Genomic DNA, 27,503 nt, shown 5'->3' with positions numbered 1-27,503 from the left:
CCTCTGATCCCTATGTGGTGGTGGCCATTGTACCCTGGGATGATGAAAAGGACGAAGGCCCTCCCCACCAAGGAATGATGTCCACTGACTTCTTTAACCACCAAAACTGAAAGAGAAAGTATCAGAGAGGAAGAATCTGCTCAATAGAGACAGTTTCCTTTTCTAACTATTTTCACCTGCAGCTGATTCTGCATATAAATGCAGACTCCACAGATGTGAGAGGCCGACTCCAGCCTCTATCATAGCCTAACACCACACATGTAAAGATAGCTTAAAGTAACAGCATCAAATCCTCACACAGCAGAACATAGCCCCATAGGGAACACACCACAGCACATCTGAACACAGATGACAGAAAGCACTAACGTGAACTATGAACTGGTCACAGCTGCCCCACACTGCCCTTCCTTCAGTGCACGCAACAAGAGCCTGTGATTTTGTTGTCCGCTGACGAATTGTGCAGCTAAAATTGCTAGAAAGATACACAGAACCAATGTGACCCCTACACTCCAAATTCAGACACAACCCTCAATTGTCAGAACCTGATTCTAAGAAACAAAGTCACTTAGAAGGAAAGAGGATTTTAAAACATGTATGAAATACTCCGGGACTGCTAAAATTTGGACCGGAATGCCCCTCCAAATGTCCAGGTGCTGAGGGCTTGTCCCCAGAGCCTAGTGAAAAGTCTCCTAGTCACTGGAGGGGACAGTAGGGCTCCAGCTCCTTCCTCTTGTGACATGAGCTCTGCTCCGACACCATTCCACCCCAGAATGCTACAGTGCCACAGGACAGAGAGCCCTGGAGACAAGGGGACCAAGGGCAGATACTTTCAAAATCACAACGAAGTAACCCTTCCTCTTAATAAAGTGATTGGTACAGGCACTTGTGGCTGACTAGTGTCCCTGTGCTCTTTCTCTTTCGCACACACAAAATTTCCTCCAAATATTTGGAATCACAGCTCACAACAGGAAGGGGCTGCTGCCCTGATCTCAACAGGACTCAAGGGGCACACAAAGTTCACCCGCACTCACCGGGGCTTTCCACACGCTTATAGTGATAGGGGTTGATGCAGACCTCCTTCTGCTTGGAACCGAAAGGGAACTCACAGCACTCCAAAGGCTTCAGTTCGTGGTGGCTCTGGAGGTCGGGCCAGCGCCACACTCGGCAATAAATGACGTGAGGCAATCCCTTCCGGTGGGACACCTGCAGCCTGCCATCCAGGGAGCGGGGAATGGTGACACAGTTACTTGGCTGCCCCGGGCAGCTCAGGGCCTTCTCCAGCTCTTCCATGGCCCCTTTCTTTTTCTTCAATTTTTTCACCAAAGCGTCCACAGCTTTCTCTGCCCATTTTTCTTCTTCGTCACCCTGTTTCCACCCTAGAAGCCTCTTCACAGCTGGACTTGTGAAGGAAAACAAGCTGGTCACATTCATCGTGGCTGGTCTAACTCTTGGCGCTCCTCACAGGGTCAAGCGGTGATGTCTGGAGAGGGGCGGGGCCAGAAGCGAGTTCAGCTAATTTACATCTATTCTCTTTAGCTTCTCCGTGCTATTCCAAGAAGGGACCCAAAGTCAGCACCTGCAAAAAGAAACGATAGGAAACTGGCTTTAAAACCACCTCTGGACATGCCACAATAACAAATACCAGGCACTAAACACTTGAGTCTTTCTCTATACGGGTGATCCCTGGCTTATACTGCTCAGCTTCACAGTTCGGTGACTTTATTAGAGAGATGCAACCGCAGGCTAAGCTCCTGATGCCACAGGCTGAACTGTTCTCCTAGAATTCATAAATTAAAGCTCCAGTGCCCATTGCAACCCACTGTACTTGGGCTTGGAGTGGCTAATGAACTCACCAGGGTTAAATCTGATTTTAATAAGGGTGGAGCCTGAAGGCAGCAGGATTGGAGGTTTTGCAAGAGGAAGAGAACAGACTGCTCAGACGCACCATGCCCAGGACAAAGGTCATCTGAGTGTTTGGGGCACAGCTATCTATTCAGGCAATTTGCATATCACCACCACAAAAGTACATGCAAGAGACAAGGCTCAACAGACATCAAGCAGAAAACTGTAAAGAACGAAAGGATTCCAACCCACAATCCTAGTGAGAGACTGACCTATTAACTGACAGACACAAAAGTGAAGTGTAAGTGTGTGACCCAGTTTATATAAAAACCAACATGTAAACAAGTCAAGTCATTTGGAATATAAAGTATTTGGGGCAAAGGAGCTAGCTGAGTGCCTAGAATGACTGCCTTGTTCAGGCCTGAGTCCACACTAAAAGCCAGGAGTGGTGGCCATACGAAGAGGGCACAGGTGGGTCTCTTAACTTGCTAGCTGGCCAGCCTAGACCAATTGGCAAGCTTTAGGCCTAGAAAATGAACAACCAAGGTGGACAACTCTTGATGGCTGCAACATGTGCACACAACCACACATACAAACAACAATAATTAAAACCTCTCTGTCTTAGTATAGCTAAGAAATCAACAATAATATTGTTATTAGAAGTAACCACTTTTAAATCATGAGTCATGAAGAAATTACAGTGGGGATGAAATATTTTAGCTGAATGGTTATAAAAATATGACATCGAAAATATTAAGATGTAGCTGGGCAGTGTTGGCACACGCCTTTAATCTCAGGCAGAAGCAGGCAAATCTCTGAGTTCGAGGCCAGCCTGTGCTACAGAGGATAGCCAGGGTTACACAGAGAAACCCTGTCTCAAAAAACCAAGAAATAAACAAACAAGTGAGTAAATAAGAAAGATGTGACACGCCATAACTATATGAACGTTTATAGCTAAAATGCAATTACTGGGAAAGAAGAAACTGAGGATGTAGACAGTGATTTAAGTCCAAAGAAAATACAAGGAATTGAGAAATTATTTTTAAGTATACTAGAAGAAAACCTACAAAATCAAAATACTAATAAAATGTACTCTCTTAGCAAGACTGATCAATAAAATAGAAAAGCCAGAAATGACCAACAATAGGAATTGGGGACATCCTTCCCGATCCTCATTCTTAAAACAAGAGTGACCAGGAATGCTGACTGTAGGGTAATCTGCACTTCCAGCTTCCATGCTGGAGAAAAGGACCTGGCCACTCCATCTCACAAAGTTTGTGTCTGGAGCACAGCATGGTGCCTGGTACAGACGATTCTCAGTAAATGTTTGATGACTGGGCTCCAGAGGACTTAGACTAAGATGAAAAGATTGCACATTCCCTAAGTTCCTCCAAGGGTAAAAAGGCTCAACTTCACTCAGTAGAGAGCTAGTTGTCCTTTCGAAACGTCTTCACCCTAATTTACTAGTTATTTTGAAGTTTTCATTTATTTAACAGGAAAGAAAAGAGAAAACAAAGTTCTGCCATTATCAGAAACCACAGGGGGTTAGTACGCACCTATTGATATGGTAATTAACTATTCAGTAAAGCTTCATTGCCCCCCAGAACTGGAAAGACCACTTCTTTCCCGACCTCCAGAAGCAAATTTGAGAGGTCCTGAATTTCTTCCAGTCCTTTTCTTTTACTCCCAAAATAGCTTTTTAATATTTTAATCACTGACTTTCAAATGGGAGGGCTTATTTACCTCAGAATCACTTGTGGGCTGTCTCTGGGTACACTGTATGAAGTGAGTGTGTTGGGGTGGAGGGAAGTGCCTAGGAGCCACCATTCTGGATCTTCACTCCCCTCAAAACAGCTAGCCCAAATGCCTGGAACTAGGGCATGGGGGGTGGGGGGTATGGCCAACCCCCTGAAGAGGCTGGATGTTTAAGGGAGGAAGCAGGGAGCAAACATCCAAGTAGCTCCATGAAGCAGATGGCCAATCCAATGCCAGCCCTATGGGACAGCATTGTCCTTCTCTCCTGCTCTCTTCAGAATGCTGACAAAGGACCAAGGGTAACACAATGAGGTTGGTAACTGTTCTCAAACACACAGAAGCCAGGGTATAGGCTGAAACTTGCATGTGTCCCCTCTGGGAGGGGGTCAGATCACAGGGACAAAGCTTCTAAACTCTCCCATGGAGAGTTCCCTACCTTCTTCCTTCTGAGGGGCAGTAAGAAGATGCTAACAGGAAGAAGCACCCCAACTGTCAACCTTGATCTTGGGGTATTACCAGCTCCAGTACTGCCTGGCACAGAGGTCTGAATAGATGAAGTCAAATACCAACACAGAACAGAAAAAAGACAAAGAGGAGTGAAGAATTAACTCCAGGGATTTCAGGAAGTTTTTCCAAAGAGGAAGCCTCAGACAGCAGAAGGAGAATTCTGCAAACCAACAGAGTATAACAGATGTTATGACAGACGTTCTGAGCACTTCCTATCATCTAGTTTAATCTTACCAACAAACTCTGAAAAGACTTCCATTTTCTTCACTCCATGAGGAAGTAAAATTGTGAAAAGTCAAATGTTTTGTTCCATGCCCAAGTCCATTTGTGAGAGATAGAATCAAGGTCCGAACCCCTTTCCCTAACTCTGCTGCACAGACTGCTAAAGTAGGGCCCTAAACCGCTGAACTTAGTTGGGATAGGACTCGTAAAGGGTCAACCCATGTGGAGGTAACAACAGTACCTGCACCTCCTGTGGACAGCGAGAGATGACTCAGAATCCCAGGCAGGTAGTACCTTAAGGAAAGCAGGTCCTCTGCACACACCATGCTGGGAGCAATACAGTGGCCACCCGGGCAGTCAAAGTCTGGATGACACTCACAATAATTAAACTTAAAAGATCCCAAGCCTAGGAATATAAGCAAGACAGACATAAAAAAAAAAAAAAAAAAAAAACAGACTTGACAATTAACTTCTGTGCCTCTGAGAGTTAAGGCTTTTCCAGGTGCATGTTAAACAGGGAACCTACCTCACATAAGGAACTCAAAAATGAGTTCTGAGTTAAGGCTTTTCCAGGTGCATGTTAAACAGGGAACCCACCTCACATAAGGAACTCAAAAATGAGTTCTGCCAACTCATCCACACAAGCAGATGCTTTTCTGTCCCTATTTGTACCCCCTGCCTTAGTTTATGTCAGATGCTAAGTGGCCTTATCAATTCAAAGTCCAACATAAAAATACGAGTCATCACACAGAGATTTGCTTCCCTCCTGTGCAAACACAAACATTTCACGCTGATCGCTGACCAAAAACAAAATAAAACATTCTCAGTCAGTCCTCAGCCACCTCATCAGAAGTTAGATTTACTTGCAGAGAATATTCTAAACTGGAAAGAGGAAAAAGAAAACTCACACCAAGATTTCCATTAGAATTATTTCTAACCAAAAGACAATGAAACATACACATATCCAGTGTGTGGACTACATCAGCTCTGGAGCTATGCTCAGAAACCCTGCTAAGAAACAGACAACACCATGAGAACAAGCGTGGTACACACGACAATGTGAGTGTGCCCAAGAGTAGTAGCTGTTGGAGTTCACACGCTAGAAATGCCCCCCATGTCCCCAAACTCTCCAAGCAGCCTTTAACTGAAAAAGTTATTTATTATGCAAATGCTTGCCAATGAAACCACAGAAACACACACGCATGCACGCATGCACACTTCAAGAGCTGAAGCCACCTGTACTCTGTACTCAGAAGGGCCAGGAGAGATAGATGGTTCAGCAGTTAAGAGCTGGTTCTATTTTTGCAGAACCCAGAGTTTGGTTCCCAACACCCACATACAGTGGCTCACAACTGACACCTCCAGCTCCAGGATATCCAATATCCCTAGCCTCAAGCCTCTGTGTGTACCACAATCACATGCATCCCCACACACATAACATAGATCCAGAAATAATAAGAGGACAATTATAAAATGGTTCTTGCTTCAGAACTTCTCTTATAAACTCTGTTGCAAGAAGGACTTCAACTGGCACCCCTAGAAGCCATGTCAAACATTACAAGTTATCTCTGAATGCTACTTTGAAACTTACAGGTATTCTTTACCATTGAAAGATGAAATTTAAATGACTCTTAATTGCTACATAAACAGAATCAGCCAATTGTACAAAGGACCACCTCATCTAGTAAAGAAACATGTAATTACTCAACTGTGTAAATATGGGCAAACTGCAGTCTCTGCCTCCAATTCCCTCAAAAAGTTTTGACAATCGCACTAGCTTGTATCTGAAGACACAGTTGACCTCCACATCTATGAGTTCTGCACCTGTTGATTCAACCAACAGCTGATATTAAAGAAAATGCATCTTGGGCAGGCAAGATGGCTCTGTGGGTCGTGGCAATCGAGTTTGATCCCTGGAACTCATATAAAAGTGGAAAGAAAAAGTTGACTCTGCACAAATGTATACACACACACACACACACACACACACACACACCTTGCATATATGCACACATTCATTCTTAGAATGCACTGGCATGTAACATTTACGCTTTCCTTAAACAACAGAGCAGAGCTCTTTCCCAAGCAACCCTACTGAGTTAGGTGCTCTAAGTAACCATTGATGTGAGTGGTGCAGGAAGATGTGCAGTTTCCAGAGGTTTCCGTGTTTCCTCAGAGCCCTGGAGTCCATCTCCACAGGTAGGAAGGCCTGATGGACCTTTAAGAAGTGAGACAAACAAGGACTGGCACGCAGGCCTCAGCGTGGACAGTTCTAACGCTCGTGTGGAAACCAGCAGGCTAGACAAAAAGTATGGCTCCATATGTACTGAGGGATAACTGAATTTTCTAGTAAGATAGTGTCAGAAAGTGACTGAGAAAAATAAAGTTGAAGGCTCACACTCCCTTTAAAACAGTAACTGACAGGTAAGCGCTCAGCTATGCAGGAGGCAGGCTACCCACTCCTCCCCACTGCTCATCGTGAGCCATCCCTTCCTCTCTACTAATGGCACAATATCAGGGCCTAACAATCAAGGGGACTGAGCCGAACAAAGTTACAGGGTATTAATTAACTAACTTCAAAACTTCATGACAGCTGAGTAGGTTATTCAAGGAAAAAAACTTTATAAAGATTTTGTCTGATCCATATTTTTAAGGAAGTTATTTTCTAGTAACTTAATAAATCAATGGGTCCCCATTTCCAGACTACATCATGGCCACTGTTTCATGGAGATGGACTGATCCTGTGGGCCCACAGAAAAAGCAAAACCCACAGAGAGGCGTGTAGGCCAGTGTCATTTGTTATTTTGAACACAGAATATCATCTTGCCATAGACACTGGACATCACAGCAGCATACACCCGAGAGGTCCACTGTATAGATCATGGGCTCTCAACCTTCCTAATCTAATGCTGAGCCCTTTACTACAATTCCTCATGTTGTGATGACCCCAACCATAAATTTATTTCACTGCTACTTCATAACTGTAACTTTGCTACTGTTATGAGTTGTAATGTAAATATGTGTGTTTTCTGATGGTCTCCCATGAAAGGGTCATCGCCCAGGGATCACAACCCACAGGTTGAGAACCACTGGTCTGGAGTCATCAGTGGAGTTCTGAATCAGTGCAGTAGCTAACCTACCCCAGCATCCAATTCATACCCAGAGAATTCTGACTCGTCTGCAGTAAGTAAACCAGAACATCACAGAGGAGCACACCAGGACCTACTATGTAACTTTCACTATTCTAAAATGGATTTTAAAACATTGAATTTCTCAGACAATACCCTAACAGAAGACTAGATGTTGCAGTCAGAAGACAAAGGTTGTAAGGACATTCTCTTTTTCACAAGCTTAGTCAGAGGAATATATTATAAAATATAAACTATAAATTCAGTAAAGAAGTACAATGAGGTTTGGTTTTCTGTAAGAATAAGATGGGGAAGTCCAACATGGGTACAGAAAACATCATTACAATCACTAGGCCTGCATGAACTCAGGCTCCTGGATTAACCAGAACTTCAGAAGACCAAGCAGCTCAAAGCTTTCAATAAAGTTTCTTATTTTTAAAGCCAGACATCGGAACCCCCATGGACAGCATAAGAACTTCCCAGAAAGTCACCGGCCAACACCAGCTTTGGTAAATCAATCTTGATTGCCAATTAGATCGGGTTAAGAAGTACCTGAATTAGTTGCCCACATCTCTGGGCCTATCTGCAGGGGAGTTTCCAGAGAAGACACACAGAGGGTGGTGGAGCCCGGCCCCGATGGGGCAGCCCTTCCTATAGGTGAAAGGGGTGAGAGGGATGGTGAAGCAGAGAGTGAGGATTGAGTTCGAAGCTGCCTGGTCTACATTCTGAGAGTGAACTAAGGCTACATATTATCTAAAAAAAAAAAAAAAAAAAAAAAAAAAAAATGGGTGGACTGTATTAAAGACTGGAACATTTATTCCCCTCCCACAACAAGCAGAGGAAAATTGTCAGGTGGGGAAAGCTAATACTATTGTTAAGGAGAAAAGACAAGTTAAAATTGCTATACAAGTCAATATCATTACACAATTAACGTAAAATGAAGGCGGGCCTCACTCGTCTCAGAGAACATCAGAGAACACCTTCTAACTGAAATGCTATGACATGACCTGATTCTGTGTGATCAGAGGGTTCATTCTGCAAGCAGAAACGGTGAAGGACCTGCTCACTGCTCCCATTTAAACCAGCTATCAGTTCTTGGCATTTCCATCAGAGTGAGGGTCAAACATAGGCAAGTAAGACTTTCTGACAACCAAAATAACAAAGAAAAATCCCAGAACAAGAGGAAATTGGGGGTTAGAAAACCTCTCAATATTCCTTCTGTTTTTTAACTAACATTTATTTATTGTGTGCATGCATGCACACACACAGGCCACCTAGCTTATGCAGAGGTGACAGGACAACTTTCAGTAGTTCCCTCCTTCCATCAGGGGTTGGGATACTGGCTACCAGGCTTGACAGCAAGCACCTTTACCTACTGGGCCCTTTCTCTGACTCCTGATGCATGCTTTAAAGACTTTATTTCATCAAGTCCCAGGAAAAAAAAAATACCTGTACATTCCTATGTAAGAAAATAATATCAAAAGTTGGGTGTTGGTGGCACATGCCTTTAAGCCCAGAAGTTGGGAGGCAGAGGCAGGTAGATCTCTGTGAGTTCGAGGCCAGCCTGGTCTACAGAGGGAGCTCCAGGACAGGCTCCAAAATAATACTGAGAAACCCTGTCTTAAAAAACAAAACAAAAAACAAAAGAACGAAAGAAAAAAGAAGAAAAAAAAAATTAGGAAAGGAAGAAAGAGAAAAAAAACCCACAATATTTAGATGCTCAGAGACCACAGGACTCCCCGCCATTCCCAGTCAATCACCGATTGATGAAGTAGAGTATCTAGTTGACCTTGATTTCCTCTAAGAAAATATATCTTCCAAGAGTTGGAGTTTCCCCAATGGGGGGGATAGCAGGCAGTGGAAGGGCAAGCCCAGGAGGCAGAGAGAGCTGGGGTTGGACCAGGTGCTTTTAATGTCCAAGCATTACCAGCCCTTCCCAGTCTCAGTGTGAGAGGCCAGCAGGCGCTGCCATATGGTCTCAGAGGAGAGTTGATTAGGTGGGAGACCTGGAAATCAGCAGAGTGTGAATCCCACATTACCACTTACAAACCTCTGGAGGGCTGTGACATTGCAAATTACTTCAAAAGTTGTGTCCCCTTGATGAAAAATGACAAAGAATCTATGGATGTTACCACAATAGGGCCTCTCAGGGTACAACTCTAGTTTATATATTTATTAGAAAAGGCAACTCATTCTCCTCCTTCTGCACACACAAATCCCTTCCCCAACACCCTGAGGCCCAGGTGGGCACTGGCCCATGGCACTTAGATTTCCTAAGGAACAGCAAGTTTCAGGATTTCTTTTTAATATCCTTAGATAATTACTTCTTTGGTTGGGGAATTTGATGCCAAATTCAGTTTCTTACTGTCCCCAACTTCAACCACCATACTTGTGTTTTCTTCATCTCCTTAACATTTCCCCCAAACCCTACTGGGTGCTTGAAGGGACCTTGGGCAGATCCAGGTCCCACAGCCTCCCCTGAAAAAGCCCACGGAGTGAAATTCAGGAGAGACAGCCCATTAGTCATCTACAACAACAAACAATAAGCCACTATCCTCTTTGGACAGTAATTTTACAGACTACAGAGAAGGCTAAATGGGACACATTCTCCCAAGTGCCCAGCAATGCCTGATTTGTCACAAGCAGTGCTGTTAGGTGAACCTGAAGAGACAGTGGCTGCATCTTACAGACTCTCCCAGAATCTGACTCTCTCCATTTTACTAAGAGTCTGATGCTTCTGGAGCACACTGGACCCTCCACTTTAGCCAGCACTGACTGACAGGGAAGTCCAGTTTGCAGTTGGGCTTGGTGGTACACAGCAGACAGGGGCAGGTCTCTGTGAGATCAAGGCCCACCTAGTTTACCTCACAAGTTCCAGGCCAGCTAAGGGATACATAGTGAGACTCTATCTCAAAAAAATAAAACGAAACAAAAAAGAGCAAGGTTTTAAAAACCAAGTAATTCAAATAAGAAACCCACAGATGCAAAGAGATTTGAGTACAGGAGGAAAAGCCATCCCTTTCCTTCCAACTCCCGCTGCCTAGCATCTTTCAGAACATGCTTGTCTGTTTCTCTGAACTTGCAGGTGCTGTTTGTAAGAGCGGCCACATCTGTGGGGCATGCTGGTGTGCCCAAAGCAGGACAGAATGAACTCTCTCCCTATATTTAGATCCTTCAGCTCCACTCTTAATTGCTTAATTGAATCAGGACCCTCTAGAAGGGAAACACATCCATGTCCATCACGGGCATCAAAGGAAACATCTTTACGAGTTATATCCTTTTGCAAACCAACATATGGTCTCACGCCTCCCTCCCGATTGTTGAACCCCTCCTGTGGGAAGAGCATGGAATTTTATTTCTTTTTATCACTTGAAAAAATCACTTCCCTCCTCATTCAGTCAAGCTGGGTGGAGGCCACTTCCTCCACAGGTGAGAGAAATAAAACTTGTTGCTTTGACATTGTCAGGAATTTTAACATTTAACCATTTACTTTATGTTTTCAAAATGGAAACAAAAGGCAGAATTAAACCAAAATTAGCCTGGGCCTGTGTTTTAGGTTTTCAAAAAAAAAAAAAAGGTTTTAACTTGAAATGGCTTCAACTGTTGCTCCCACTCTACAGTCGCATGTCTTCTGATCTTCAGATACTTTGCCATAGTGTGCTGATGCCACCCCCAGCCCAAGTGGGTTGTGACAAGGATTATACATGAATATACAATAAGATTGGTCTGGAACGAATAGCATGCTGAACCATTTGAATAAATTCCTTTAATGGAGAAATTTGACAAGTGATGCTCTTTGGATACTGCATTATTTTTAATATTTAAGAAAAAGGAAACCACTACAGTTATTTAATTCACTCAGCAAACACCAAGGATGTGCCAAGGACTAAGAACTAAGACAGAGGTAGTGTCCTGAAACCTATGGACAGGTATTCTGGTGTCAAGGAAACCTCACCAAGAACACGCCCCGAGGGAAGACCCAGGAAGCACAGTGAACAGTGGGACACAGAAATACTGTAATGCTCCAGGAAAACCAGGAGTCCAAGATGGCTGGAGTGGAGCACGGACAAAGGGGACAGAAGCAAGCAGGGGACCAGCCTGATGTGGGAACTGTTGGAAGGAAGATCTGAGTTCAAGGAGACATGCAGGTTAATAGGATTACTGAAGCCTGCTGGGCTGTGACAGACTGAAGGGGTCGAGGAGGGCCTCTGAGTAGGAAAGTCTCAAGAGAAAAGGTGGCAGCCATTAAGACATAGGTGTTAAAGGCCTGGACCAGCATGGTATGTCAGAAGTGATCAGATTCCATGAGCAAAGAACCCCGTTGGTGCAAACAAGAGAAAACAGTTAAACAGGGTAGAGAGGCCTACTTAATTTCAGAAGTATGAAGCCTAGCATCATGGTGCCCAAGAGACTGAGTATTGGAGGGGTAGTCTCAACCCTAAGATAGGAGGAGTGACCAATGTACAGCGAGACCAAGAGTAACTGACTGGGGAAGGACAGGGTAGCGAGCCTCACACAGCTGATGTCTTCCAGGAGGATGGTAAAAGTGGTCTGGAGGCAGCCAAGAATGAGAGGATGCTGAGAGAAATCAGCCAGAGTTGAGAGAACATGAGAGAGTGTCTGTGTTCATATCCTGCTCTAGAGAATACAGGTATCTAACAATACCAGATACAAACCCCTTGGGTAATATGATTATTACTAAATAACAAGAAAAGATGCTACAAATCTGCATCTCTCCCATGAAAGCCTTCAAAAACTCTAAAAGAAACAAAAACGTGCCTCTGTGCAGAGGATGTGTTTCTGCAACCTTGCTAGGAACAGACAAAACTGAAAGAGGGTGTCCAGTTACCCTTAGGTCTCAGCTGGGAGTCAGGGGTGCGGGAGCCAACCACTTCTTCACCAGATTCTTGTTTTCACATTTAAAACCCTAACAATAAAAGCTAAAAGCAAGTAAAAGGTTCATTCTGCAGAGCTTGGAAAGACAGCATTGTGACCAACAGGTGCTACTAACTGATTTTTTACATGCATAAAGGGAAAAGTAATTAATTGAAGGAGAGGAGTGTCTGCACAGACTGGGTACCACTTCCACTTAACAGTGGTCTTCAGAGAAGCACACAGCATCCCTATGCCCATCTTAGAAACCATGACTTGCCTACATAAACAGAACATGGGCACAAATGAATTCTTTTTTAAAGCAATTCAGCTAAATGATCAAAAATTCAATTTTGTGAGATGGAAGGCTATTATGGAAAGTAAGTTTGTTTCCTGTTAAGTCCTATTTTCATCAACAGCTCACTACCAATACTCTCAACACATACAATTATTACCAAGAAAACAGGGAAATGGTCTCTATTATTCAAATATCTTCAACAGCAAACTTTCTCGCCTCTTTCCTACAGTAAAGGTGAGTTGGGGAAGCTTATGGAGATAGATTTTGAAGAACCCCAAACATGGAAGGACTGACAGCTTCGCTGCACACATGGCTGCTTCAGAGAACCCAGAATGGTGGCTTTGGTCCAATTATAGAGTTCCTTCTCCCTGAGAGCTAACAGAAGCCATTTTTCACTATATTTAGAAAAACTAAGCTTTACCACAGGCAAGCATAAACCAAAGGTTTGCCTGTCTCATGAGCCAGGCCTTTCTACCTTGGATCATCAAGTCTAGTCTTACCCAGAAACCCCTGTACACCTTACAATTAGAAAGACAGACCCTGGGCAATGCTCTCAGGAAGGTTTGAGAACCCATTCCCTCCAGTGCCTGCTCAATTGCTGCACAGCTTTAGTGCCCACCAACCAATAACTGACCCAAAAGCACAGAAGAAAGGAAAGAAGTAGAAGTATGAAAAAGAATTCCCACCACCACCAAGCTTGCAAGATTAGTGTGGAGAGAAGGAAGCATGAACCACACCGTATGGAAACTGGGAATGGCACAGGGTATTATCTGTTTATCTACTCAGGGGCACATACCTGCCAACACTGTCTTTTTCTTTGTTGCTGTACCTCTCCTGTATATCCTAAGCTATGCAGCTGCCTTACAATGGAAATCCAAAAAAAAAACTGAGGAATCCTCACAGCCACAGGCACCAATTCCCTTCACCCCAGTGGGGATCTTGTTAAGGTCTACAATACTTCAGAGGCTGTAAAACCAAGATCCAAGTGGCCAGTGGGCCAAGGGAACTCGATGAAGCCACCAGCCACTCCCTGATTCCTGAACAATAACCCCCCTTGTTTGATGCATAAAGTATAAGGATTATCTAGTATTTTAATTCCCCTGACTCCTTCCCTTAACTGCTATTGTCTTCCTTCTTGGTATGCCCCCATCTTAGAACAGACAAATCACAGGTTTTATCAGGGTGGCTATAACAAAATTCAATTCCCTCTGACCTACAGAACTTTGAGTACAGTGGAGCAAGATGGGGGCTTCACACCAATGGCTCACACAGAGACTCCGGTCTCGGGGCTTTTTCTTAGCTGTATCCCTTGGAGAAAATTCATTTTCTGGGCTGATAATGAGGAAGCAAGTAGAGGCCCTGAGTCCCACTCCTGGAACCTACATGGTAAAAGGAGAAAACTGGCTCCTGAAGGCTGTCCTCTGACTTCCAAATGTGCCCTGTGGCACACATGCACCTGCACAGTCACACATATACATACATGTAATTAAATAATAAATGTAATTAAAATGTTCTACTTTCAAGGTCTTTTATTAAAAATGTAAAATAGTGCAAAAACAAACTCCTGGGCTCATTTCCCATTCTTGGGGTAATACTTTTCCAATTGAGCAAGCATAGAGGTGAAGAATTTAGCCAAGAACTTTTTCAAGCATCTTATTTTAGTACAGATAAAAATACTACAACAGTCATTGTACAGCCTAGCACACAGCTGCAACAGTCCAAGTGCGTCTGGACTCTGAAGGGGGGGGGTGAGGAGTGGAGGGAAAGACAAAGTAGATGTGGCAGACACTAGTCAGCGACATCACTTCTGCTGCTCTCCTGCCTCCTGAATCATCCTTCCGTGCCCTGTTCCTAGACTTTCCCACTTTAGATGCCATCACTGGCCCCTGGCTCCTACAAGCCAGTTGCAGTCCCCACACCCTACCCTCCAGATTGTGACAACTAAATAACCTCCTGGACACTGCCAGGTGACCACTCTGCTCTACGGCACCTCGACTCCTTTTCTCTTCACAATCTAAACACCTCAGGCCTCAGCAGCTTTCCTTTGTTGTATTGCTAACTCTTGGGTTTCTGGTTCCTGCTAGGCTACCAGAAATGATGTCCACACACACACACACACACACACACACACACACACACATACACACACACACACACTTCCTCTTTAATATGAGTATATGCGCACATAAATGTAGTCCCTGAAAAGGCTAGTAGAGGGCCTTGGATCCCCTGGAGTTCAAGTTACAGGTGACTGAATTACCTGAAACAAATGCTAGGAACCAAATGTGGGTCCTCTGCAAGAGCAGTAAGTGCTCTTAACAGCTGAACCATCTCTCCAGCCCCACATCCTTTCTAGCAAAAGTCCTCGGTGTTTAACAGATCTGCTTCAACACTTACAGGGCCCTACACCCTACCACCAGTCCCAAGCATAAAGCATCAAAGCCACTCATGGTCCAAACTCACAAGGCACTTACAACATAACATGACAGATTTCCTAACAAGTTTTCAAAAACATCAACATGGAAAAATGCACTCAGCACATGGCCAGTGTGCTAGGCTGACACCTGGCTGTCACAAGGTTCCCTGGATAGCCAGGTTTCCTGTGCAATGTTGACGGAACTCTGAGAACAGGCCAGGTGGGAACCACTGTGCTCTCACACAGATCATGAAGACACCCTGCATACCCTCAAGGAACTCGGTTAACATGATAACTGAAATAAAAGGTATTACAACAAACAGAGGCCAGACTAGACAAGCAGGTTTGTGCTGTTCCTCAGAGTTAGCACCTTAGTCCAAGTCCTATATTTATGTTCCTTTATCCCAACTTTATCAAATTATATAAGATATGCATTAAGTATAAATATATATCTTAGGCATCCAGAAACTTGCTGGAGAATTAACTAGGGGAGAAAAGTGGGCTGGCAAGAATGACTTTCCCAGACAGGCAAGAGAGCTCAAATGCAGCACTAGGAGCTTACCTCCACACCAGATGGATGACCTGAGCTCAATTTCCTAGAGCCACAGTTGAAGGAGAGAGCCAACTCTTTCAGTTGTCCTCTGACCTCCATATGCACAGCACGGTATGCACACATGAATGAAAACACACATACCCTAAATAAATAATAAATTTACAACATCCTACCAATTGGATCAAACTTCTTTCCCTGTCCCTTGATTTTTAAGAGATCACCCCAAGCATTCAGCTACACAATATTAACAACAGCTTGCTATCCAGCCTTTCATAGTACTATAAGGCCATCGTGCCTCCTCAGGTAGAAACTACACTTTTCTGTCCCTCTCAAACCACACAGTCTTGTGCAGGGTGCCGAGGAGAAATGCACATTGTGTTTGTTGGTTGGTTAATACTGACTTAAAACCCAAAATCCCAACACCAGATGTGCCCTCCGAGAAGGCTTTCCAGGAACACAGACCATCTCATCCCATATAATCTGCTGGCTCCATTTGAGCATAAATAGATGCTATCTAGATTCTTGTGTCAATCATCTACATGACAAGTTAATTTCTTTTTAGTTAGCAAAGCCCATTTAAAACCTATCAAACATTCTCTCAAGCTTGGACAAACTAAACAGAAACTAACTAAACACAACAGGGGAAACAGTGAGGTTGTTATTAATCACTCCAGACTGCAAAGCCAGCAAGAGCTGTCAACAAAACAGGAAGCTGAAACAGAAGACGCGGCATGCACACACCACCAACTGTCCTGAGCTTTTAAAAGGGGTCATGTCTAATTTCTACAGAGCTATTTTATTTTCCACCAAGAAAAGCTAATGGGCCAGGGAGACAGGTCAATGGGTAAAGGCACTTGCCTGGCAGACTTTGACAATTTGAGTTCAATCCCTAGAACCAAGTATAAGCCAGGTGTGGCAGTGTGTATCTATAATGTCAGCACTCCAATGTGAGCTGAGAGGTGGAGGGAGACTGAGCTGCCTGAGGCTCACATTGCCCAAAGGCTCACAGATCGGCTATACTGGAGTAAGCAAAGACAGAAACATTAATGCCTCAAACAAGGTGGAAGGTGAGGGCTGAGTCCCCAAATCTGTCCACACACACACACACACCTTAAAAAGCCACTATATTTAATAAAATTAACATTAAAACATTCATTCTTCCTATCCAACTTAGCTCCAAGTGCTTGAGTGGCACATGTGACCAAATGCATACCAATTCAGGGTACCTCCTCCTAGTCACTCTTGACTCAGAAGACTTAAAGAATGCAGACAGGATGGCTGCAGGCAGAGCAAGGCGTCTACAAGTGAGATATGCAAGCTTTCCTCTCCACCTTGAAACTAATTTTGGGCAACTTAAAGGAATGGCTATGGTGAGAAAATAGACAAATTCTGTCTTGTAGCCACCCAAGAGCCTTAAACCAGATTCTGAAGCATGACAGGATTTGATTCAGTTGGGTCAGGGTTTCACCTGTCATCAGCAGGACCTCCTTCCTGGCAGGGTATGAGAAGCCTTTTCAAACCCCTGACCACTATTATCCATAACAGAAAATTAGGAGATTAAACTTGTGTGCCCCTTTAACTTTAGAAGTTTTTTTCTCACTTTTATACTACATAAACCAGTCTGTCTTGATAATCAAAGCCATATTCCAAGACATCTCATATAAATGAGTAAATACCCCTGTGAAATCTACTACTACAACACAGGTAGGAGATGGGGGGGGGCATATTTCAGAATGTCCTAGGGAAGACTGGTATCTCCAGGGCTCATCAACCCTGCCAGCGGACTGCGCAATGTGCACATGCAAGACCCCAGCAGGACCAGAAATGTCAAATTCTAGTTAGTTGACCCCGACCCCAATAACGGTAATGGAGGGAAGCAGTCCACTATGGAGGAAGTGGGAGGAGTTTACATGTGTCTTACACCCCCTGCAACTCCTGCTTCCGGAAAGGTGGCTCTGAAATACTGGGTCCCTTCCCCTCATTCCCAGTACTGCCAGACAGACACATTCTGATCCACATGGAGAAAGTCACTAAGATCCAAGACAAGGCATTGCTCCCTCCTCCCTTCCTCCCAGTGATGAGCCGATGCAGGACACACTCACTGGCCTGTGTTTCATCTGTTTGTGGATTGCTTGCTCATGTTTTCCCCAAGTTTCTCTCTCAGGGTATTGCTTCCTGCTGTGTTTGGAAGGTCACAGTAACTATCCAGACACCTAATGAACATTCAGCTGTGCTGTTTATACAAATCAGTGTTTTTTACAGTCCAGAATGTTAATGAGGGCATCCTGCACCCAATGCAGATAAAGAGTGCCAGAGTGAGGGATCTAAAGGACTAAGTGATTGCAGGATAGCGGGCAGCAGGAATCTTGGAGAAAGATGTGGTGAAATGACAAAGGCTAGAAATTTGTACCTAAAGCATTTCCCAGACAGTTCCTAATGACAGTTTTTAGAAAGTGCAGTCACGGAATCCCTTCAAAGATCTAGGTAAGTTATTTAAATTGCTCAAAGTCTTTGAAAATTAGTACCCTGAATTTATCCATGGCCTTTTCATTTGGCCTCCCACCTCACTACCAGGGTTAAATATCCTTGTCTTCTGTTTGTTTGGTCTTTTTTGCGTCACTCATTAGTGTTCTTTTTTTCCCCACTCTGACAACACATACTTCCTCCGGCACTAGCCGGGACTCTTACAATGTTAAATGGAAAGAAGAATGGTGGATGGCAGTTGGAGGATTGAAGAGCCCTCCAAGGGACAAGACCAGAGAAAAGCTATATATGGGGTAAATGTTATGCCAATGGATGTGAACCACATTGTAACTAGTTTCCCAAAAGTTACAATGTGAGCAAGTTTTGGGCATGACCTTAAACACAGGCAATCAGCTCCCTGGGAGGGCCTGAGGGTCAGCACCTCTTATATAACCTGGCTCCCATCAGGCATTACAGGGGTCAGTATTTGTCATTGGTGCTTCAGATTATAACCACACTGTCTTTAATTGCTGTCCCTTAGTCTCTTCAACCTCTCTATATAAAGTCTCATATTAAAATAATAATAATAATAAGGGACTAGCAGGAGTATAAGAATCTATTTCTCATTTCTTAAATACTCATTCTCTCCACAACTCCATTCACTTCATTATACCTTTTTCCCTTAAGCAGGAGTGACAGGCATGCCTTGTCTCTGAGCCTCCTCTGGACTCTCTACTCACTGAGTCCTGGTTTCTCCATCCTTCCAACGCGTTCTCCCCCCCCCCCCCCCCCCCCCCCCCTCTCTCTCTGCTTTTTTCCTTTGGCATGCCTCTTCCAAATTCCTAGGTGTGAGCTTGGAAGAGAAAGTGAATCCATGTGTGTCCTGTCCTTGGTTCTCTCTGGGTGCACAGCAGATGACTAGAGAGACACTCCCCTCATCTTGCACAAAAAGACGCCACACAAAGTTCTCAGTTCTGCATCTCTAACTTACCTAGGTATAAAACCTAACTAGGCAACCCACTGGAAAGCCACACATCAATTATCACTTATCACCTGCACAAGCCTTGTCCCTCACTACTGTGTAATGGCTGCATCAGTTTCCCTGCCAGAGGCTCAAAGCTTAAGGTCATCTCTGGTATCTTTCTTGTAATTCCACAGCCATGTAATGGCCAAATCTTCACTAGTCTGTTCTTATTGCTCTTTATCCTTTTATCAAAAATTAATCATCACATAAAAGAAAGTTTCTTTTTTGAAAAAAAAAAAATGCTGTGTACAGAGTCTATTGACCCCAATTCCAAACTCATGTTCAAGTCTCTTCAGTGACTTCCAAAGCTTCTGCATTCTGGCATACAAGCCCTCAAAATGTTCATCTCAGCTTCTGCTCGTCTCCATCCTATCCCCCAGGCTCCGTTAGGAATGCCCACTTAGGTCAGGCAGGTCCCCACCAGTGGGTGAATCTCAATTTGATAGTCACACACTACTAAAGTGAACACTGAAGCCAAGCGAACTGACAGGAATAAAGGCCGTGCTGCAATTGCACTGGCCACATTCAGTGCTTGACAGTCACCTATGACTATGGGTGGCAGACAGGAGACAGTTGCACCACAGCAGAATTTCCATTGCACAGGGCTGCTACAGGGTCACTCGCTGTTGCTCATCCACTGTGCTCCCTATCGATGCAAGCCCCATGTACTTTATCCCACAGGAGTCCTCTCCATGAGTCATGAGACTAAATCCTGGATGGTTTTATAACAATTCTGACAGTGTTACTGTTTTTTTCTTTCATTTTTATGTCTTACATGAATTACATGAATTACTGTAACTCTTAAAACTTAAAAAAAAAATCACAAGTGAATGAAACATACACTAACTACAATACTACACCAAAAAACTCACCAAATAAGTGATTTAAATAAATCATTTATTTAAATAATTCTTCCATTAAAAGTTTTCTTTCAATCTAAACAAAAGACCTTGCATTTAACTAAATGAATAATGTAATTTAATACCTAATTACAGTAGTTGAAGATAATTAGCTACCCTTTTTTTCTTGTGGTGTCTGAAACTCAAAGGAAAAATAGTTGTATAGGTCTGAAATACTTCTACTCTGTATACATGTAAGGAAACCACAGACAAGTAGAGTTTGAATAACTATATCCTAAAACTATCTGATAGCACAGGTGCCATAAAATTAAGGAAAACTGTAAACAAAGCATTCAAAACTCTGGTAAAAGAACATGTTTCTAAATCAACAAGAAGCCCTTTTCTGTCTCTTTTCCAAACATGACCGTGAACATCCTTTGACATCCCTGAGCCAGGAAACGTATGGCTGTTTAATTGATGGATATGTTGTGTGTTCTTTCTTTCAATGCAGGTGTGTCTCCTACAACAACAATAATGAGAAGAGGATGGGGAAGAGGAGGAGGAAGAAACAACCACTTCTACCAGCATAGATCTCCCACACCACAGATGTGAGTTCTTCAAAGAGAAACATGGGCTTTTCAGACACTTAGGACCATGCAGTGATAAGATGCAGGAGAATCAACAGGCAAGGACTTCAGGAGCCTGAGAGGGCTGATACTTTCTTCTTAGGAGGGAATCCTTTCTCAAATTCTTTGCAGTTTATAATGAAAATTGCTACACTGTCCAAATATGGCAGTTCCCAGTGCCTCCTCCAAAACTGATGTAGTCGCTGGAGTTGAACTGGCTGAATATTTTTGCTCTTCCCAAGGGAAAGATAGTGTCCCTTATGCCCTAGACATCCTGCTCATCTCTGCAAACAGGACAGCAAGGGCCTCCAATGCTGTCTTGTGTATGGCGCGTCTCAGCACACACCTAAACTACGGTTTGGGTCTTTAGTGCTTACTGCATCATGCTTCCTAGCTCCATTGCTTTCCTTAGAGAAGCAGCTGTGAAGTGTTGAAGCTACTTCATGTATTTTGCTACCAATCTACAGCACTGGTGACCAGGTTAAGATATTCCCTCCATCCTTTTACAGCTAAATTACCCTTTCCTTTCCAACCCTCTCCTGCTACCTATCCACCTTGCTCCTTAAAAACCCCAAACTTCAGCTTTTGGTGAGGGAGTATACCATTCTAGAGAGCCAAAAGAAGAGCTTCCTATATTTCTCACTATGCCATGACTGACTGATTTAATGTGAACTTTGGCCACACATTCCTAATAAGATCTCATTGATTAAATCAGACATGAGGTTTTTTTTCTTTTCAATTTCTACAATGAAAAAAATCAATTTTAATCTGTAGAAAGCAAACATTTCTCTATGGTTGTCAGATTTAATTGCTACTTAGCTCAAAAAAAATGTCAGGTATAAAAACATCAATATCAACCCTCCCCCCCCCCAATTCTTCTTTCTTCCCCTCCCCAAATGATCAAGGATATGCTCAGCCCAATGCCTCAGGAACAGAGTGTAACAGGAAATAACAAATAAGTGAACCCTCAATACTCAGAGAATCGGGTCTGGCTTTCTGTTTCAATCAGTTAGATGGGAAATAGCACACAAGCCAGGTAATTTCTCTTGGCCTCAGATTGCCCAATTTGGTAGGAGCCAATTGGATTAGAAACCTTTTAAAGCAATGTTTAACAATGAGCACCTTTAGTCTCTTATGCCCATGGCAAGACAGTCTCATCAGTGTACTCACCAGAGCACATAGCCTTATGTGCTTCCATCAGATTTGCGAACTATTCCTCCAAAAAAGCTTAAGAGCAAGTAAGTTGTGAGACTTCCTACAAAAGCCGACACCCATCCTTAAAAAAAAAAAAAAAAAAGTCCCCAAGGAATTTGCAATGAACTATTCTTATCTCAGCTGCTGGGTTTGACTGCTCGGGGAAGTAGAGCAGTTCTGATGAGACAGATAAACCTAGACTACCACAACTTTCTTCAACAGCATCATGAGCTTGGGATTGATCACGGATACACAAAGGGAAGCAGCAGGAATTACACAGAAAAGCAGAGACAACTGCCTGGACATGTAAATGCCTTACTGTCAAACTTCAAGTCTTGGGTTGCTTAGGTAAGTGTGAACTTCCGTTTCTCTCCTTTAAACAGGGGTGATAGGAGAAAAGCACCCCCCCCAAACAAAGCATGGCACAGAATGAATTTGTCTGAAGGCCTAAAAAGTAAAAACAGAGTCATGTCCACACTGAAAAAGCAAACCCTACTGAGTATTCTGAACCCCAGTTTAACTGAACCTGATGGTCTCAAAAAACAAACAAAAAATAAAAACACCTCTCCCTGCCTCCAAAAAAACAGGCAACACGTGAGTAGTCAAACATTAACTCGAAATCAGAGGCATATTGAATCCAAGGTGTTTCTGGTAGCCCCTGCTAAATAACTTCACAGAGGCTTTGCCCTGCCCCTGCCCAGGTGCTACAATAACACTGAGAGCAACACTTGAGCGCAGATGTTACACTATCATAGGCTATGAATCTCAGTGATGTATGTTTTACTATAAACAGCAACTTTTCAACTCTTGCAGAACTGCAAAGCCTTGGTACAGCAAGAAGGCTGAGGTTAAGGGTGCCTGCTGCCAAGCCTGATGGCCTGAGTTTGGTTACTGAGTGAAGGGAACAGACTCCAGCGATTGTCCTTAACCATCATAGGTTGTGCACCTACCCCTCACACACATAAATAAATGTTTTTTTTTTTTAAGTAATAGTTTAATTATGGAAAACAAAAACTTTCAATATTTTCCCATACCACCCCTCAGCATGTACTGAATTAGTATCCCTGGGATGTGTTATGTTACAATGTTCGATTCTAAAAATCAATATTCAAGTGGCTGACTTGAGTTCTGTAAAACATTCAATGAATCTGACTTGGGGTTAGGCTAGAATTTCCAATAATTTCTAAAATAGACTTAAACATAATTCTGCCATTTTACACCACATAATTAGGTTGAAGTGGCATTCTCAGCATTGACAATTATAAAATCAAAGTATGGATCTACTCTGAAAACAATCTGAAGGGTTCCATGCCCCACACTATCAAATATCCAGCTAATTTTAATGTGAAATAAACAAGAGGAAAATTCAGTTTCCTCTTTAGTAAGTGGTAATTCTATGTATACCAAAGAATCATCTTTCAAAAAATATAAATTTAGTTCTCTCCTTCTACCATGTAGGTCCTAGGCTCGCTCACACTCAGGTCACCAGCTTTACCAACACACTGACCCATCCCACTGGCCTTTAGTAATGCACATCTTTATGACCATCAGTAAGTATGTGATCTGCAGACCTAATTCATATACCTGTATACTCAGGTCATAGATAAATTTCTTGGGCAAGAAGGGAGTTCAAGGGAAGAGTTTAAGAGACCCCATCCTAAGCAGAAAACAAACAAAACAGTTAAGAATGAGACTCAGGGCGGAGTCAGGTTGCTCAGTTCATATCCCTGCATACACTGTAAATCATAACTTGTTAGCTGTGCACCGAAGGCAACACACTCACTCTGCCTCAGCTTCTTTACCTGCAAGTTGGGGATGGGGAGAGGTCCCAGGCTTAAAACAGTTATAAGCACTACAAGCAATGCTGGCACACAGTAAAAAACTCAGAAGGGGTGGGGGGAACCTATAGTAATTTCCATCTACGAATGACAAATATCTGCTGAAAAGCCAACTTCATTTTACCCAGCTTCTTCAATTGTTACTTTCAAACTACAAGTCTGAAAAACAGTTAATGTACAGGGGAAGGTCATGGGTCACACTTTAGATTCGGGAGTCTAGAACTTTCTGTGAGAATAAAACTGCCCCATACACATCCCATTCAGCATGGTAGTTGAATCTGGGTGGGTGGTGCAGACAATATGTGATTAATTATATAGACAAGGCTACTTCTGCCTTCTCAGACAGCACATTTAAATTGACTATGTTTTATAAAAACTTGAGCAAAAGTGAGCATGTCCCAGACCCTTGAATTGCTATTGTTTTCAGTGGAAATCTGGTATCTATGACCTGTTAAAGCAACATGTTGACATATATCAATACAAGCTCAAAGCTAATAAATGATCAGAAACAGAGTAGTGACCCTCCACTATTTTAGAAGACCCAGAAGGCCAAGTTAAACACACACTGACATACGCATGCCTTGATATACAGGTCAGAACTGCAAAGGTTCCCCCACCACTCCAAAGCATCAACTAGAAATCACAGTTCAGAATGCTGCTTCTGCTTTTACAGACACTAGGGTCCTCGACCATCTCCCCTTTCCATTACAAACAAAATCCATGTACCACCCGGATCTGAAGCATAACGCCAGACTCCTGCTTAGCTGCCCCTGTAATATGGTTTAATTATGATGACTGAACTAACAGGCTGACATCATAGACTTTTACAGGCTGACCCCATGTCATCCTGATGTATCATTTTGCACCAGTTCAGTGCTGTAAATCAATTTAAGATCTCAGGCAGGTTGAAAAGGCTGGTAATGACGCTCTCTCTGCCTCTCTGGAGACTACATTATACACAACTTACATTATTTATAAAGTCTCAGCGATGCCTCCATTAGCTTGTAAGACCACACAAATGAGATCTTTTAGACACACACAACTTGGCCTTGCTTATGTAGGCTACTGAAGCTTAAATACGCTCATCTGATTACATCAGGCTTTATTCTTCTTCCAATCTACCTCATTATTGCACTTTATCTTGAGGTCAGCATCACTGGAAATCAAGATCAAAAACTGAAATTTTGCTTTTAACTAGTATGTGTAGTCCTCTTAATACTCACATGAACTTACCAGAAAAAGAATTTATAATTCCAAGACGAACAAGAGGTTAGCATTTTTAATTGCCTAAAAAAAAAAAAAAAAACTGTCATTCTTCCAAAATGTAAAAGCCATCCTCTCCCTATCGGTACAAAGCTAGAGAGGATACTGTAAACAAAGAATGGTTGCTACCTATAGCTGCAAGGGTCAAAACTAAATCAAGGACAAATCCCCAGCTTCTCAAGAAACCTGATCTTTCTCCAGAGTCTCTCGAGTGCCACCCCCAGAAAATCATCTCTCAAGACTGGTTTACAGCTTCCAAAAAACTGCAGAATACACAAATGGCACACCACCTTCACAGAAATATCCTATCACTGAACATGAGGAAAGCAGGGAAGGGGAGGGCAAACACGTTAAGTCAGTACAGTCTATTTAGGCCTGGCACCTACATCATAGTGATAGTGTTGAAAAAATAAAAAATTTTTCACCAACTGAAAACACCGATCGAGTGAATATCACCTCTGCCTCAACTCTGTGAATGATTCCAACAAAGCTCATCTGCTTCCGGTACAACTTAAAGTGGTAATTATAAACAAGAAGAAAAATGAATCTGTCAGTTTTCTCATTGTGCTGAGGTGTGGGCACGATATCCACCACAGGCCCTGAGAGGGAGAGATGCTGGAAACCTCATGCTCTGATTTCGCTCCAGCAACAGGAAGGCATTACACAAACCAAGCAACTCCTTTCAGTCTGTGCTCTGAAAACTTCAGATGTCACCATGAACCCAAGAGAGGGGGACGAGAGAGGCCCGGGGCTACAACCGCACTCTATCAGGACGCTCTCGTAGATGGCTGTGGCCCAGGCTGGGGTTTCCAGACGGAAAGCTCTTGGCTGGATTGTCTTGCACCGCGCATTTAGAAAACTGCATGCGCCTCCGAATAAACAAAAGCCGCAGCTATCACAGTATGGAGATGTGGTCGGCGACGGTCCCTCCTGGCTCCCCTGGCACCTCGGGCAGACGCTGTCCCCGCAGCCTTTGCTCGCACGCACGCAGTCCGCAGAGCGGCCGCACAGGCCCGCGCTCTCACGCCCACCGCCCCCACCTCGCGACAGAAACACTAACAAAGACGGTCGGGACGAGAACAGTTGTTCCCGGCTCTCGGAACGCGCAGTGAAGCAATCGAATCCGGTAAAGGGAAAGGAATGAGGCGACACTGGGCGACGCAGGGGGTGTAGGCGGAAGGAGGGAGGGGGGAAAAGAAGACGCGAGGCCGCCAGACCTTTGAATAGATCAGAGGGAACTGTGCTGCGAACTTTCCTTAACCTCGACCCCCCAAGCTGCGTGGGGACCCCGAGGGGTGCGCGCACCCATCCAGGGAGACCCTAGCGGGGCGCAGCGCTGTCCCAGCGAGGGACTGCATGCCGGGGAGGGGGCACAATGGGGTTGCGGCCCGATGCGGAACGGGGTCCCCGGAGAGCTGGGCACGCCCGACAAAGCCGCGGAGAGACGAGAGAGGAGGTCCGGCGGCAGGTTCGCGGCCGCAAGGCGCCATCATGGGGGGGAGGGGGGCTGCGTCCCGGAGCTCGTCCCAGATTCCCCCAGCGCGAGCCCCCGAGTCCGTCCCGGATCCTCCCCGGAGCGCGTCCCGGATCGCCCCTGGAGCGGGTCCCGCATCCCCACAGAGCCCTCCCGGATCCCCCGAAGCTGGTCCCTGCCCCGGTGCGCCCCGCGCGGCGCAGGGCAAGCCCCTCTCCAGTCAGCCCGGGTACGCTCGGCTTTACCGGCTCGGCGGCGCGCCCATCGGCGGGGACGCACGAGACCGGGCGCCGGGTCCCGCGCTCCGCTCCGCTCCCGGCCGCCGTCCCGAGCCTCGGCCCTGGCCTCGCCGTGGTGCGCCCGCTCGCTCCCAGAGCCTGGATTGATCTGGTCGCGCTGGCGTCAGGCAGTCGGAACCGCCCAGCCTCCACAGCCCGCCTGCCAATACCCGGCTCACAACCCGCCCGCCGCTGGCCCTCGCTCACACGCGCACCGCGCGCGCCCGCTGCCGCCTAGGGATCCTCTCCAAATTCCCGGCCCGCGCGGTCCCTGCCTCCTACTCTGCGGTCCCTGCCTCGCTGCCAGACAAGTTCCAAAGCCGATGTTTATTTTCGGAAATGTTCCGGAACACGACCACCAAGCCCACCCAATCGTCCTACAAACGCCTTTTAATGGTTCTACAATCCCTGACCTATTGATTAAGGCCCTCCAAGTGGCATATATCCCAAACTGTGTGACCTGTTAAGCACTACTATCTATGACTTAAGGACTAGGTAGATGCATTTGTTTCTAGTACGTCCCCTTGCTGAGTCAAATGACAGAAGTCATTTGCATGTTTGATACATGGTCTCTTGAAACCCAGAATGACCTCGAACTCGCTTTGTAGGGGGGAAAAGACCTTGAACTTCGGCTCCTCATCCGAAGTGCTGCACTATAATACATGCTTTTATTTATAAGGTTCTGAGAATCAGACTCATGGCCACATGCTTGCTAGGCAAGCATTTTGCTGTTGAGCTTCACCCCAGCTCTTTTGTTCATTTGCTTGCTTGCTTGCTTGCTTTGTGACAGGGTTTCACTATATAGCCCAGGCTAGCCTTGGACTGGGAAATATCATTTTAGTGCTGTAAATTTTTGGTGCAATCTTTTCTCCCAAAACAACAATAACAATACAAATGAGGTCACATCTTTT

The 27,503-nt window shown here is 44.4% G+C and overlaps 1 protein-coding gene across 1 annotated transcript in view; it reads right to left on the bottom strand.

Moving 5' to 3' along the window:
- Positions 1-26,785, bottom strand: part of Smad1 (SMAD family member 1) — a 62,831-nt gene extending 36,046 nt beyond the window's left edge. The window contains exons 1-2 of the mRNA XM_051205894.1: positions 26,560-26,785; positions 1,032-1,576 (exon numbers count right to left, since the gene is read on the bottom strand). Of these exons, the coding sequence (XP_051061851.1) occupies positions 1,032-1,431 (400 nt within the window). The 5' untranslated portion in view covers positions 1,432-1,576; positions 26,560-26,785. The remainder of the gene's footprint in view (positions 1-1,031; positions 1,577-26,559) is intronic.
- Between the last annotated feature and the right edge of the window lie 718 nt (positions 26,786-27,503).

The sequence above is a fragment of the Phodopus roborovskii genome, unplaced genomic scaffold, assembly GCF_943737965.1.
Source record: "Phodopus roborovskii unplaced genomic scaffold, PHOROB, whole genome shotgun sequence".
Taxonomy (NCBI): domain Eukaryota; kingdom Metazoa; phylum Chordata; class Mammalia; order Rodentia; family Cricetidae; genus Phodopus; species Phodopus roborovskii.
Note: the sequence above shows the minus strand (reverse complement) of the source record. Positions and strands in the feature narration are given on the sequence as shown.